Here is a 14,448-nt window from a genome sequence, read left to right as displayed (position 1 = left end):
TGTGATTTCTTTTTTTTTTTTACTGTACTTTAGGTGAATGTTTACAGAACAAGTAGTTTTTCATTAAACAGTTGGTACATGTACTGTTTTATGACATTCGTTAACAACCCCACAATATGTCAACACTCCCCTTTCTTGACCTTAGGTTCCCTATTACCAGCTTTCCTGTCCCCTCCTGCCTTCTAGTCCTTGTCCCTGGGCTGTTGTGCCCCATTAGTCTCATTTTGTTTTATGAGGTCGTCTAATCTTTGGGTGAAGAATAAACCTCGGGAATGACTTCGTTACTGAGCTAAAAGGGTGTCCAGGGGCCATACTCTTGGGGTTTCTCCGGTGTCTGTCAGGCCAGTAAGTCTGGTCTTTTTTTGTGAGTTAGAATTTTTATTCTACATTTTTCTCCAGCTCTGTCCAGGACCCTCTGTTTTGATCCCAGTCAGAGCAGTCAGTGGTGGTAGCTGGGCACCATCTAGTTGTACTGGACTCAGTCTGGTGGAGGCTGTGGTAGTTGTGGTCCATTAGTTCTTTGGACTAATCTTTCCCTTGTATCTTGTTTTTTTCATTCTCCCTTGCTCCCGAAGGGGTGAGACCAGTGGACTATCTTAGATGGCTGCTCACAGGCTTTTAAGACCCTAGACACTACTCACCAAGGTACAAGGTAGAACGTTTTCTTCATAAACTGTTACGCCAGTTGAGCTAGATGTTACCCGAGACTATGGTCCCCACAGCCCTCTGCCCAGCAATTTGGTCCCTCAGTGAGTTTGGATGTATCTATGGAGCTTTTATGACCTTTCCTTGTACAAGTGTCACAATCTAATCTTGTAGATTGAGTCCCCCCTCATTAAAATAACTGCTACTAATCCCATCTCGTTAACGTCATAGAGATAGGATTTATATCCCATAGGAAAATCACATCAGATGACAAAATGGTGGACAATCACACAATACTAGGAATCATGGCCTAGCCAAGTCGATAAGTATTTTTGGAGGACACAATTCAATCCATAACAAGCCTGGAATACTAATATGGTTTATTGTGGGATTTGAGTTAAAGGGCTTTCTAGAATTTGAGATTATACCTCTCAATCCTTGAGATCTTTCAGAAACCAAACAGACCTCTAATGAGGTCATTCTCCTCACAATGTTCAGATGTGGGTCATTGTTTGCTGTAAAATGCCAAGAATAAGTGGTATCAATCTACCATTTTCTTGATCAGTGCCTATGTTAAAGCAAATTTTCAGGAAATGAGTATATTATGAATCTTATTGGACAGAAAGTAGAGAGTATCAGGCATACAATTTAGGGATAAGAGTAGGAGCCAACCCAGCTAACCATAGATAGAGGAAATGCTTCAGGATTGGGGTATGCAGAGGAATCAGATCCTGACATGTTGAAACATAATTCCTGTATACCAACTCTGTGTGTTACCAGGTGGAAACCCCAGGTTAATGCTCAGCATGACTCATACTGGCCAATAAATGAGAGACCGAGGTGAGAAAGCAGAAAAGCATCTTTATTTCGTTGCACAAGGAAAGAAGTCAGTCGGAGCTGCTGCTGCCAAGACTGCTCCCCGAGGGCAAGGGGAAAAGTTACTTTTAAGAGGTTTACAAGTAGGGAGTTCACACAAGTCACATCAGCAACATTCTTCATGGTACTAGGCAGGCGCAGTGGGGTTTACATATTAACTTCAGAGCTGTGGGGGAGGAAGCCAGGCAGAGGAAACAGCATTCTGATGCAGACCTTCTTGAGGCTCTGCCTTATTCCCTCCATTTTCTTTTGGATATTGGTCATTCAGGACCAGTGTCCATTTTGAACTATAGCCTGGCTCGGAATTGTTTGGCGTATTCTTAGGGAGGGACAGATTTTTTTTTTTTTTTTTAATTGTACTTCAGATGAAGGTTTACAGAACAAACTAGCTTCTCATTAAACAATTAGTACACATATTGCTTTGTGATACTGGTTACCAACAAAAAAATATATATCCATAAGGAGCATACAAAGTTTGTCTAGAAGAAACAAGGTATGGAAAAATTTACACGTGGCAACCAAGTTTCCTTTAGAGAATACATGAGTAGTAAGATAATACAGGATGGACCTCTCCTGTTGGAGGTCTTCAGTTAATCTGTTTAAAACATGCTAAGTCTTCTTCCCAAGGGCAAGCTGCCCCTCCCTGGTTTAAAATCTCATGATGTGTTTGTTTATACATAAGAAGCATCAGTAACTACTTTTCACGTCAACAGCTTTTTGCCTCAACAGCAACTACATTCTGCAAAATCTCAGATTGCATATTAATATAAACACAGCAATATTTATCTATTAAGGCACAAAACTATCAAAGAAACTAATAGGAAATATTATGATATTTACAACTTTGCTAAGTTTACCAATAAGAACTTCTAATTTAAGAGTTAAACAGTATCTAAACCCATTAGTTAGATAATTTCAGAGAAAGGAAAATGGTTTCTTACATCCAGAAAGTAGGACCTTAAAACATCAGCAGTATTCCCACATAAAACCCATAGTATTCCTTCACTCAGTTTTATGTAGTTAATTTCTGTTCCACGTGATTCTGGATGAGCCACAATCTGTGAACCCATCATTCTATCTACATAAGAGTTCTGGAAATCTTGATTCAGTATAGTCACAGTCCTTTTCTTAAGTCTAATATAGTCCATCTTTTTGTTGAGATATTTGGTCAAACATTTTCAGCAAAGTAAAAACTTATCTGCAGATGAGAAATCTTAATATGGCCATGACTAATTTATAAACATAATACTCTTAATTACAAAAATTCAGAGCCAAATAAAGTCAGTTTAAAAAAAATACTTTGAATAAAGTATTCCTAAATATAATGATTAACCTTATTTTCAAAGAGCTTCAGATATAATACACTACATAATGATTTTGAGACATAATACTGTACAGTCGGGGTATACCAAGATTATCAAGTCTCTGAATACCTGAATAGTAATAAAAAGACTTCATAGGTAAACGATGTGAATTCCCCAGTCAGACCATTGGCTTTGATGATAGATTCAAAAAATAAAGTTGCAGCCAAGTTAGCAAAAAGAATTAATAAAATTATGGCATAGTATTATGAGTTTGTTGTCTAATATAGGCAAAAACATAAGAGGGAATATTAACATACAAATTTTGGCCCAAAGAGAATCAGGTGTTTCTCTTGATTTTGACTACACGTTCCGTGTAATTTGTAACATATTAAATAAACCTTTCCTTTATATATTAGAAAAAAAAATTTTTTTTTCCTCTCAAACCACGCAACCTGGTTTTCGACTCAGGAATTTTACTCTAATGAGAGGCTGAACCTTCGTCTTCGAGGCAGATTACCCAAAGAATAAATTAACCCTTTAGCTCAGAAATCAAAGAAATTTTGTTATTTTAACAGTGAGAAACCTAGTTCTTTGTTTTATATATTTAATGTTAAAGCTCTTAAAAATCTCATAAATTAAACCATTAAACTTTAGTCAGACAGATAAAACTTTTGACCATATTAAATAAATTTCTTTTTAATAGACCTCTTAAACGTTGTCTTTGTTCCATATCTCTTATAGTATAGCCTTTAAAAATGGCAAAAATGAACACACTCATTAGCAGACCCAAATATATCCTTTTTTTGTGCCATAAAAAGCAAAAGTATATAAACTTACATTATGACGAGTATCTGTTTACTCAATATCTGTAAGTTACCGAAAAGGTCTTGGAAATTATTTTAAACTTGTATAACATAAAACATAACTGTTGAAATGAAGTTTGTTTAAATATTCTAAGTTTTTATTCAGCTTTTATTATTTCTTTTATTTTCCTCAATCTCATTTTAGCCCTTAAACATTTTATCCACCAGCTTTGGAAATTACAAAGTTTCTGCTCAACTGACCAATTCATTAATATGGATATAAGTCTCTGGCTAGGGGTGGAAATTTTTTTCTAGGCCATTTTAGGTATATCTCATTATGATTCCTATTGTTTTGCTTCTTAGAGTTCCCCTATAATAGAGATAACTTATTTACAGTTCTTTTATGATTGAGATTTACCTAATTTTTGGTAAGTATAATAAAGCAGCATTTTTTAATTTTCTTTTGTCTTAAAAAGTGTCCACTTAGTTGGAAGTGGTCTTTTAAAAGCTTCCCTGGAGCTACATGACTTCAGAGACTGGGGGCTGGGGAGGCCTGATCCTGCACACCCTTACTGTCTTGACTCACGGAAGACAAGATTGGGTCATCCCCATTCATTTACATATGTTTAAGTTGAGCTAGGCATTCTGAAGGGTTTCTACCCAGTAAATACCAAAGCTCTTTAGCAGTTTTGTAAATGAGTCCATCAATTCTTGTCTAGCAAGACTGGGGGCTGGGGAGGCCTGATCCTGCCCTGCCCTCACTGTCTTCACTCAGTTCACAGAAAAAAACAGGTTCTAGATAAAACTTACTAACTTGTCAGAGCTTCAGATGGAGGAATATTAGACTTTTTGAGAAAACCTGAGCATCAAGCAAAAGTTCCCCAAAAAGGAAAAGACAGGACAACACAAATGGAAGCTCATTTTCCCAAAGTGGCAGCTGAATTCTAAATTGCTTATAGTATATTCAGTTTATAGAGTTTTTTAATATGAACCCTGAACAAGTGTCTCAGTAGCTCAGGGGAAATCCAGGCTCATTTATCAAAGATGTTAAGCTCTGAGGTTCAAGCTTTTGGTTTTCTTTTTTTGAACTTAATTCATTCTGCTGGCTAGAGACCTAGTCTCTTATTTAAGACCTTAAATATACTAGTTTCTTCAATTGGAAAGTATTTTGAAGTAGCTACTGATGATTTTAATTTTAACATTGTGATTCTGTATTGAGAAACTATATCATAAAACAGGTATGGAGCCACCACCTCCCCCTGAGAATTTCATAATACAGGTCAGGAGCTATCATTTCCCCCTGAGAATTTGGCAAAACAGAGCACTATTTCCCAGGTTTTCTCTAGTGTTTTAGCCTGTCTGGCGACCACGTTATCCTGTCATGGGAGTCTTGAATGCTCGTGATGAGTGCCAACGACCTCCCTGATGGCTTTTACTGGTTGACCTGTGCCCAAATTTTTCGGCTTATAGTGACCCTGAGCTCTTCGGAAATAGAATTACCTCTTTAATGTTTCAGGTGCCTGAATCCGGACACTAAACTGCAGTTCACCAAAAGAGTTAGTAAATGTCAATCTTAACAAAACAATCAAGCAAAAGCTAAGAAGGATTCTTCTTAAACAAACAACTGGTTTTCAAAACAAATGTGCCAAACAAAATTTAAGAAAACATGAGAAAGATAACAAAAATTATAAGCAAAGGCTTGTTTTCCGAGAGCGCTTATCTCATTGGTGTTGAAGGGACGTGGAGTGCAAACGTGTGGGTCCACAAGTTAGGACTTCTGTTTGCCAGCTTCTGCTCCACAGTCCAGGTCTTCTCGAGGTCGACTGGATTTGTGATTTTAGAATCCCTGCAGCGACTACACCATTAACTCTTCTAGGGTGAAAGTGCCACAAAGTTTAGTGAAGCAAAAAGAAAGATTTTATCTGGCATATGTTTAAAGAGGCAAAAGTAGGAAATGGACAAAGCATGCTGCCACAGCCATGACTGTCTGAGTCTCTGTTTCCAGTTCTTCAGGATGCACCCTAGCAGGCTGCATTCTAGGATCCCTTGAGCGTTCCCATTCTCCAGATACACACACTTACACACTCACACAACCTAATCAGTGCACCAACCTAACAGCTACCTAGAGCCTTTTATGCCCTCAGTGGTCAATTCCTCCCTCTTCCTGGGGATCCTCTGAGGTCTTACATAGGAATTACTGAATAACCCGGGTGCATTTCATGCCCCTCACTGAGGAGCCACTGTTGTTCCAAGGCGGATCGGCTTCCAGAGCTGCTTCAAGGTTTCCAGGAGAAATCTCCTGGTGGCGCCAGACATCAGGGCTGGTCTGTTGTCCAATCCACCTCAAGAACCAAGCAAATGGCTCCTATCTGGCTTGCCAGAAATGTTACCAGGTGGGAACCCCAGGTTCTTGGTCAGTGTGACTCATATTGGCCAATAAATGAGAGACCAAGGTTAGAGAGCAGAAAAGCACCTTTATTTCATTGCGCAAGGAAAGGAGTCAGTCAGAACTGCTGCCGCCAAGACTGCTCCCCGAGGGCGAGGGGAAAAGTTACTTTTAAGAGCTTTACAAGTAGGGAGTTCACACAAGTTACATCAGCAACGTTCTTAATCATAATAGGCAGGCACAGTGGGGTTTACATATAACTTCAGAGCTGTGGGGGAGGAAGCCAAGCAAAGGAAACAGGATTCTGATGCAGAGCTGCTTGAGGCTTTGCCTTATGTATTTTCTGTGCATTAGGAGGAGGAAAATGGAATGTATGTTTTATACATTGATAGAGGAGGCTGCAGTGTACATTGTAAAAGTGAATTCACGAATTACCTGAGCAAAATATTTTGTTTAATGGGATCATTGTGACAAGCCTGCTGAGTGCTCATTTGTAGTACATCACACTGGATGTCTCTTTCTTCCTCTCTGCCCTCGTAGCTGCCAGAAACCAGACGTGTCAGAGTAACTTCAAAAGCCACGCAAAGAGGGGTTTGGTTTCTTCCAAATCAGAGGATGACTATCTCTTTCTCTTAAAAAAAATGAAGTTAACCCTATTCTAGCTTTATGTTACAAAAGTAAATCTTTTTTTTTTCATTTTAAAAAATAAAACGTGCTGTAAACTGATTTCTTTTAAAGCAAGAAGTGTACTACCTTCTCAGACTACTGTCATTTGTAGATCTTTTATTTCCCGGCAAAAATGCTATCAGAACTTTTCTCCCCATTCGATTTTTCAATCTGCCAGTGCACCCGTGTGTATTAGCCTGAGTTCCTTCTGGCATGTTAATTGTTTGAGTTGAAGACTAGACGCTGGAAACCCAGGGAGAGACACATGGCTCAGAATGAGGAGGGCAGGCCAGAGGCCTCGCTGGCTCCTGCGTGGAGAGAGGAGCCGATGTTGTTTTCTCTGCTAGCTCTACAATGCTAGGAAAGCAAAAGCTGCATGGATTCTTGAATCTTTTCAAAGCCACAGGTCCTCTAATTTGTGCAAACTTAATTCATCCTGATAACCAGCCCCCTTTATCTTGTCCTTTTTCTGTGTTGATGTATTTTTCCTAGAACACCCCCCCTTATTTCTCTCTTTTTCCCTTATCCTACCAGATGCAAGCATTCTATTTCCTGCCAAGCTGACAGGTTTTAAAGTACGGGTCATATCTTTTTTTAATATATAATTATATTTTGTTGTGTTTTTGATGAGAATTTACAGAGCAAATTTGATTCCCATTTAACGATTTCTATACAAATTATTCCATGATATTGGTTACATTTTTCATAATATGTCAGCATTCTTATTAATTCCATTCTGATTGTTCCATTCCCAGTAATCTAGTTTCCCTGCACTCTTACCTTCTCATCTTTGCTTTAGGGTAGTTGTTGACCATTGAGTCTCATATAGATGATTTTTTCAATGAAGTGCAGTATTCACAGCTATATATTCTTTATTTTATGAGCCACTCTTTTACTTAGCTAAAAGATAACCTCGGGATAGTTTCGCTTCCAGGTTTAAAGAGTCAGGACGACAGTCTCAGGGAGTCCTCTAGTGTCAACCAGTCTAGTAAAGTCTGGACTTTTTTAAGAATTTGAGCACTGTTTGACGTTTTTTTCCAGTTCTGTCAGGATCCTACCTATTGTGGCTCTGCCCAGAACAGCCATAGTGGTAGCTGGACACCATCTAGTTTTTCTGGTCTCAGGGTAGATGAGGCCATGGTTCATGTAGACTATTAGTCCTGTAGATTAGTTTCTTCTCTGAGTCTGGTTTCCTTTTTTCTCATTTGTTCTAGATGAGTAGAGACCAATAGTTGTAACTCACGAGCTTTTAAGACCTCAAACACTACTCACTAAACTAAGATATAAAACATAAACTTTATGAACTATATTGTGCCAGTTGACTGAACTGTCCCACAAGACTATAATCCTAAACCTTCAAATCCAGAAAACCAAACTCACAGGTTGTTTGGTTGTGTCTAAGAAGTATCCCTAACTGTGCCACCTATGTGGTTTATTAAACAGTCGTGTGTCACTTAACGTCCACGATTCGTTCTGTGAAATAGGACGTTATGTGATTTGAACAATATATGAACACCATATTACATGCTTAGCAAAGCTATATGGGATACCATTTGTTTCACTTCCAAACCTATACTTCTCCTTTGCCTTTTGCTGTTGCTATCACTAGCTCTGGTTTTGCTGCATTTGGGAGCCATGATGCACTTCATGATAATATTTTTGAAAGAAAGTTAAACAGAGATAACACTTCAACACTCAAGAGATGTGCGATATGTGAGATTGGATGCTCCTACCTATGAGTCGAAGGATACATTGTTATATGGTAAACTTTTTATTTGTAAGTAGGGAAAGTTCACATTAAAATAACGATAGAAAGTATAGTACAGTACATACGTAAGCCAATAACATAGGTGTTTATTATGACTGTCAAAACATGTGTTACAGGTTATATATGTACTGTACCATTATATGCCTGGCAGTGCAATCACTTTGTCTACAAGAAACATGAGATACGTGTGTTGTGTGTCAGATACCATTTCATCTGCTACATCCGGTTATGTCTGCTGCATCCCACTCTCCCATCAGACTTTCTGAACTCTGTTACATCCCTATGGAACCATGGATGTATATGCAGTTGGACGTTGCCCGAGTGGATGTTACGCCACACATGACTCTATATATGAATGTATATACATGCACACACATACTTGTCTATAGATAGATACATCTACATGTGTATACATATGTATGCACACGTATGTATATACTCATACACGTATATGCATGTATACATAAATATGTAACCACACACATTTTTTTGTTGGTGGAGGTGGTGGTGGTGTTGCAACATTATATGTGTCTTATCCTTTACTAGAAATGTCCTTTTGTGTATCTCTTAGTGGCATCATTTACCTTGGTCAGGTTGTGTGCACTTCATCCACATTCAGTGCTGCCTTTCTCATCACCAAAGATAATAAGTGTCTACTGTCTAGAGAGTGATTCCTCCTCTGCCCTCATCCCGGTAACCACCAGTCAGCACGGATCTCTGTATATATAGCTATTCTTGTCTTCTTATAAAAGGGCGATCATACAATATTTGTCCCTTTGTAAGTGACTTATTTCACTCACCACAGTGTCCTCCAGATTCATCCACGTTATAATACGCTTTGAGTACTCATCATTATTTTTTATGGCTGTATTATATTCTGTTGTATGTGTGTACCACATTTTGTTTATCCATTTATCTGTTGATGGGCACTTAGGTTGTTTCCATCTTTTTGCTGTTGTGAATAGTGTTGCAATGAACACAGGCGTACATATATCTGTTCGTGTCTCTGTGTCGTATCTTATATGAAGACTGAGGCCTTAAATTTTTTGTTAATGAGTTTGTTGCTTTTCTCAGCATTTACCAAGTATCTTTGACTTTTATCTTGCCATGCTCTGTTGGCCTTAAAGGAGTTCTCAGTGGCTTAGCAGTAATTGGAGTAATGAAGACACTGCCATAAGTCACTGCTTTTGTTTTCTTGTGGCAGAAAGGCATTTTCCACTTCCGCTGTACATAGCTAGTCCCATTAAAATGAAGACTTTAAATAATGATCAGGTAAAGAAATAGGTGAACTTGTCGGTTAGGAATTCTGTATTAAGACTTTTACGATTAGGTTTGAAGCTCTTAAGCAGTAACTGCATATTATTTAGCATAAACTCTAAAACAGACTCTTTTTTTTTTTCCTAAAAACAATACTCTAGAAAGGATAAGATCAGGTTTATGCCTAGATGCCACTGGGGTATACATGTCAGATTGTGAGTATCATACGAGGCATCCTTTAGACTGAAGAAAAGATGTTATCCTGTTAGAAAACAGGATGAGTAAATAATCTAGTGTCGGGTGGGCGTATTGAATTACTTCTTATTCATTATCTAAGTAAGAAGACCCAAAACATTCCAGTAACAACTTATCAGGAGCTAGTGGGCTTATTTAATTTTTTTTTTTTTTTTAATTTTAGTAGATGGAATGGACCTTCAGAACAGTTGACTCAGTAAAGAAAAAAAAAAAAATCCAAAAGCTTAGTATTCAGGGTAGATGTCAAAAATTTACTGTCAATAGAATCCAGCAAAAATGACCTTGGGTATTTTCCAAGAGAAAATGAATGGACTGACATAGGCTTCCGGTGGTGAGACATACCTGACAAATAGTGATTGTCATCTAAAGAGTTGCTTCACAATGACCAAAAAACTAGGGGTGTGTTAACACAAATATGTAGACAGGCATATAAGTATAGATGTGAATATGTGGGTATGTATGCATGCACAGATAGAAGTATCTGTAGACATGTACATGTGGGTATGTGCATGCCTGCATGTATATATCCATATACATAATAAACCTATAGGGGACACAGGTACGGATACTTCTTAGATGTAACCAAACACCTCACAGAATTGGTTTTCTGGTTTTGAAGACTTAGGGCCATAGTCTAATGGAACAACTCAGTCATTTGGCATAATATAGCTCATTAAGTTTATGTTCTACATCCTAGTTTGGTGAATAGTGTCTGGGGTCTTAAAAGCTCACAAGCGGCCATCTAAAATACAGCTGTTGGTCTCTACAAAAGCGAAAGAAGGAAACCAAAGACTCCCAGAAGAAACTAGTCTACAAGAGTAATAGTCGACACAAACTACAGTCTCATCCAGCGATACCAGAGGAACTAGATGGTGCCTGGTTACCACTACCACCTGTTCTGATCAGGGCCACATTAGATGGATCCTTATAGAACAAGAGAAGAAAAAATGGACTTAAAAAGTCCATTCACTGGACCGGTTGAGACTAGAGGACTCCCCTAGACTACTGCCCTGGGATACATTTCAAACCTTAAACCAAAATTATCCCTTGAGGTCACCTAGCTAAATAACAGATTGGATCGTAAGATAATATCACCAATGAGTAATGAGTTTTTTTAAAAAAAAAAATCAACAGTAGGTGATCAGATGGTCAAAAATTACTCCAAAGCAAAGATGAGAATGTAATGGGCAGGAAAACTAGAGTACTGGAAATGGTACAACCAGAATGGAATGAATGAGAATAATGACCTTGAGAAAATTGTAGCCAGTATCACTGAATGATTTGTGTAGGTATTGTTAAAGGGAAACCTAATTTACTGTGTAAACTCTCACTATAAGCACAATAAAATACTTTAAAAAAAAAAGTTGCTTCATCCAGCTTCTGAATTTAGTTGACTGCTATGCTAAGTCAGCAGAGTGCTTACTTATGAAGCAGTTATTACACATTGCATGGAATTAATTTAAGTAAATCTGCTTTCTAGAATGTAGGAGCTTCCTTTTTTGATAGTTTTGGACTGGGAGTTTTTTAAAACCTGAAAAGCTAATACTTGGAGAATGTTTTTAGGTAGTAATAATGTAGTTAAGAGCATAGGATTGGGAGGCAGACCACCTTGGTTTGATTTCCAGCACTACACAGAGCCCAACCTTTCTGTGCCTCAGTGTTCTTGTCTGTAAAATGGGGCAATGATAGTACCTCAGGATTATGGGAATTAGTTAATATTTACAAACAGTGTGTGGCATATGTTAGGTACTATATATGAGTTTAAATAAAACTATGGTTTAGTAGCTGAATTGAACTTTGAACTCTGAAGATATCCATCTTTAAAACTTAATAAAAATTAAACTACTTCTCTATTCATCTTACTTTCATCTTTCTCAGTGCACAGTGTTTGTCTTAGGGTTCTCTAGAGAAGCAAAACCAGTAAAACGTAAATATCTATATAGAGAGATTTATATCAAGGAAATGGCTCACGCAGTTGTAGAGGCTGGAATGTCCCAAGTTAGTGGGGTCGGGATAGAGGCTTCTCCTGATTCTCATAGCCGAAGGGTCTCGCGAACCCAAAATCAGCAGGTCACAGAGCAGGGCTCTTGCTCACAGGCTGCAAAGATTGATGAATCTCAAGATCAGCAGGCGAGACCACAAGTAAGCTGCTAACTCAGGTCCCAAGAACTGGCAGTCAGATGAACAGGAGCCAGCTACAGGAACCAGAGTGAGAGAATGTCCACTTATATTCGATGCAGGCCACACGCCCAAAGAAAGTCTCTTTCAGCTGATTGGCTACTCACAGCAGATCCCATCGTGGAAGTGAACACATTGTATCAAATCTCATCATGGAAGTGATCGTAATATCATAACATTGCCAAACCACTGAGAATCATGGCCCAGCCAGGTTGACACCCAACTTTAACGATCACAGTGTTTTACATGAATATAATAGGTTTAGATGATGGGTTTATGGAGCCATATTTAAGGAAAAAACATGTACCCTTTTCGTTGTGTATTTTTAAAAATATTCTCAAACGGGTTGTCCTGTGTGTGGTAGAAGTAACTAGTCTTTCACTGCTTCTCCAATCTAGAGCATAGACTTACTAGGAAATGACTTCACATAAATTAAAACTTCATAAAAATATTTTAATGGTGATTATATTCTGACTGTTGGCATTAGCAAACTGGGAAGCTGCTACACTATCAGAATGGTTACCTATTGTGCATCCTGCATTTGACAAAATAGTTGAGTTTCAGAAAAATCAGGTTCACATTTCATTTAGGTATTTCCTGTTTCCCTGGCTGTTAAGAGTCACCTGAAGATTCTGGAGATTCTGGTTCAGTAATTTTGGAGTAGATCCTAGGAGCATGTCTTTTCTGTAAACATCCCAGGTGATTATTCGGTTAAGGCAAGATTGACTGAGTTAAGTAATTCCTCTGTCTTCTCTAAGCCCCAGCTTTCTTACCAACTGTTTTAGTTATCTAGTGCTGCTATAACAGAAATACCACAAGGGGGTGGCTTTAACAGTCCGAAATTTATTTTCTCGCAGTTTAGGAGAGTAGAAGTCCGAATTCAGGGCACCGGCTCTAGGGGAGGGTTCTCTCTCTGTCCGTTTCGGGGAAGGTCCTGGGCAATCATATTGCGTGTATCTTCCCTCTGTGTGTGTGCTTCCTTTAATCTGCTTATTTATATCTCAGAAGAGTTTGACATAAAACACACCCTACACTAATCCTGCCTCATTAACATAACAAAGAAAACCCATTTCTAAATGGGATTATAACCACAGGTATAACCCGATTCCAACTCATAGCGACCCTGTAGGACAGAATAGAGCTGCCCCATAGGGTCTCCAAGGCTGTTGTCTTTACAGAAGCAGACTGACACATCTTTCTCCTGAGGAGCAGCTCGTGGGTTCAAGCCTCCGACCTTTCAGCAGCTTTAACCCCTGCGCTACCGGGGCTCAACTACAGGTGTAGGGGTTAGGGTTTACAACACATATTTTTAGGGGGGCACGATTCAATCCATAACACCAACAGAATCAAAGATTTTAGTAGAAAGATGATCTGCTTCTTAACTCATCTGTGATTTTATAATTTTTTATGTTCCTAGTGACAGTGATATCAAAGAAGCATTCTATTATGTGATGAAGTATTGGGGGAGGGAGGGTGCACTGATCCTTCTGTTTACCAGAAAAATTAATTCAGCAGACTTTAAAAAATATTTTAATAAAAAAGCTTTCTAATAAAACACTAAACTTCCAATCATTGTTAGTAATTCAGTTCTTTCTAAGTATTGCATATGAAACACAAAACTCTGTAGTATGTCTTCTGTAGTGTGTGTATTGAAAGTATTATTGCTATTTTAGAATTAACAGTCCTTAGATTTAGCAATCTTACTGAAGTTCTGAGCAATTAAAAATTCTGTTTGTAATTCTCCTTCCATAGTAAATCTTTTCATTTTGCTGGTTATCTCGTCACCTGGAGGTAATTGATCATTGTCCAAACATCTTTGCTTGATAATACTTTTACCCTTTATCACGGCATCTTGATTTAAAAGTCTACTCTGTAGTTAGCTAGAGAGACATGCCCTGCTGCCTCTGAGGACATAGTTGTTCAGTAAAGAAGGGATGTTTCATCAGCAAATTAGTATTGACTGTTCTCTTCTTGATCTAGTGATTTCTTCAACTGATATTAAATGGGTGATCGGGGCTGCTAGCACACTTATCCTCTGAGTCCTCCGCAAGCCTGTTTCATGTGGGAGAATAACAGGTATTTCCTAAGCTCCACAACGTGATGGCCAATAATTAACGTGAGTTGACATTGTTTTTTGGGGGGCACTACAGGAGCAAAAGCAAGGTGGCAGTATGGAGCACCAAAATCCTATAATTTCAGAGGTTACTTCTTTTAGATGAATTTAATACCTTAAGCTTGGAACTCTGGTTAATAAATGAATTTCTGTTAAGTAGGGGATATCTCCAGAACACCTTTGGGATGTACAACTTA

At 38.3% G+C, this 14,448-nt stretch overlaps 1 protein-coding gene across 4 annotated transcripts in view; it reads left to right on the top strand.

The window, feature by feature from the left end:
- FAM118B (family with sequence similarity 118 member B) overlaps nt 1–14,448 on the top strand; it is a 78,611-nt gene that overhangs the window by 22,090 nt on the left and 42,073 nt on the right. Inside the window, exon 2 of one of the 4 annotated variants that reach the window (XM_023734076.1) lies at nt 14,119–14,214. The exons of 2 other annotated variants lie outside the window; for them this stretch is intronic. In XM_023734076.1, coding sequence (XP_023589844.1) covers nt 14,198–14,214 — 17 coding nt within the window. In that variant the 5' untranslated portion in view covers nt 14,119–14,197. Of the gene's footprint in view, nt 1–13,301; nt 14,255–14,448 lie in introns of those variants that run through there. One more of the 4 variants, XM_023734077.1, reaches the window with a different exon arrangement.

This window comes from Trichechus manatus, unplaced genomic scaffold (genome assembly GCF_000243295.1).
Source record: "Trichechus manatus latirostris isolate Lorelei unplaced genomic scaffold, TriManLat1.0 scaffold00064, whole genome shotgun sequence".
NCBI lineage: Eukaryota > Metazoa > Chordata > Mammalia > Sirenia > Trichechidae > Trichechus > Trichechus manatus.
Note: the sequence above shows the minus strand (reverse complement) of the source record. Positions and strands in the feature narration are given on the sequence as shown.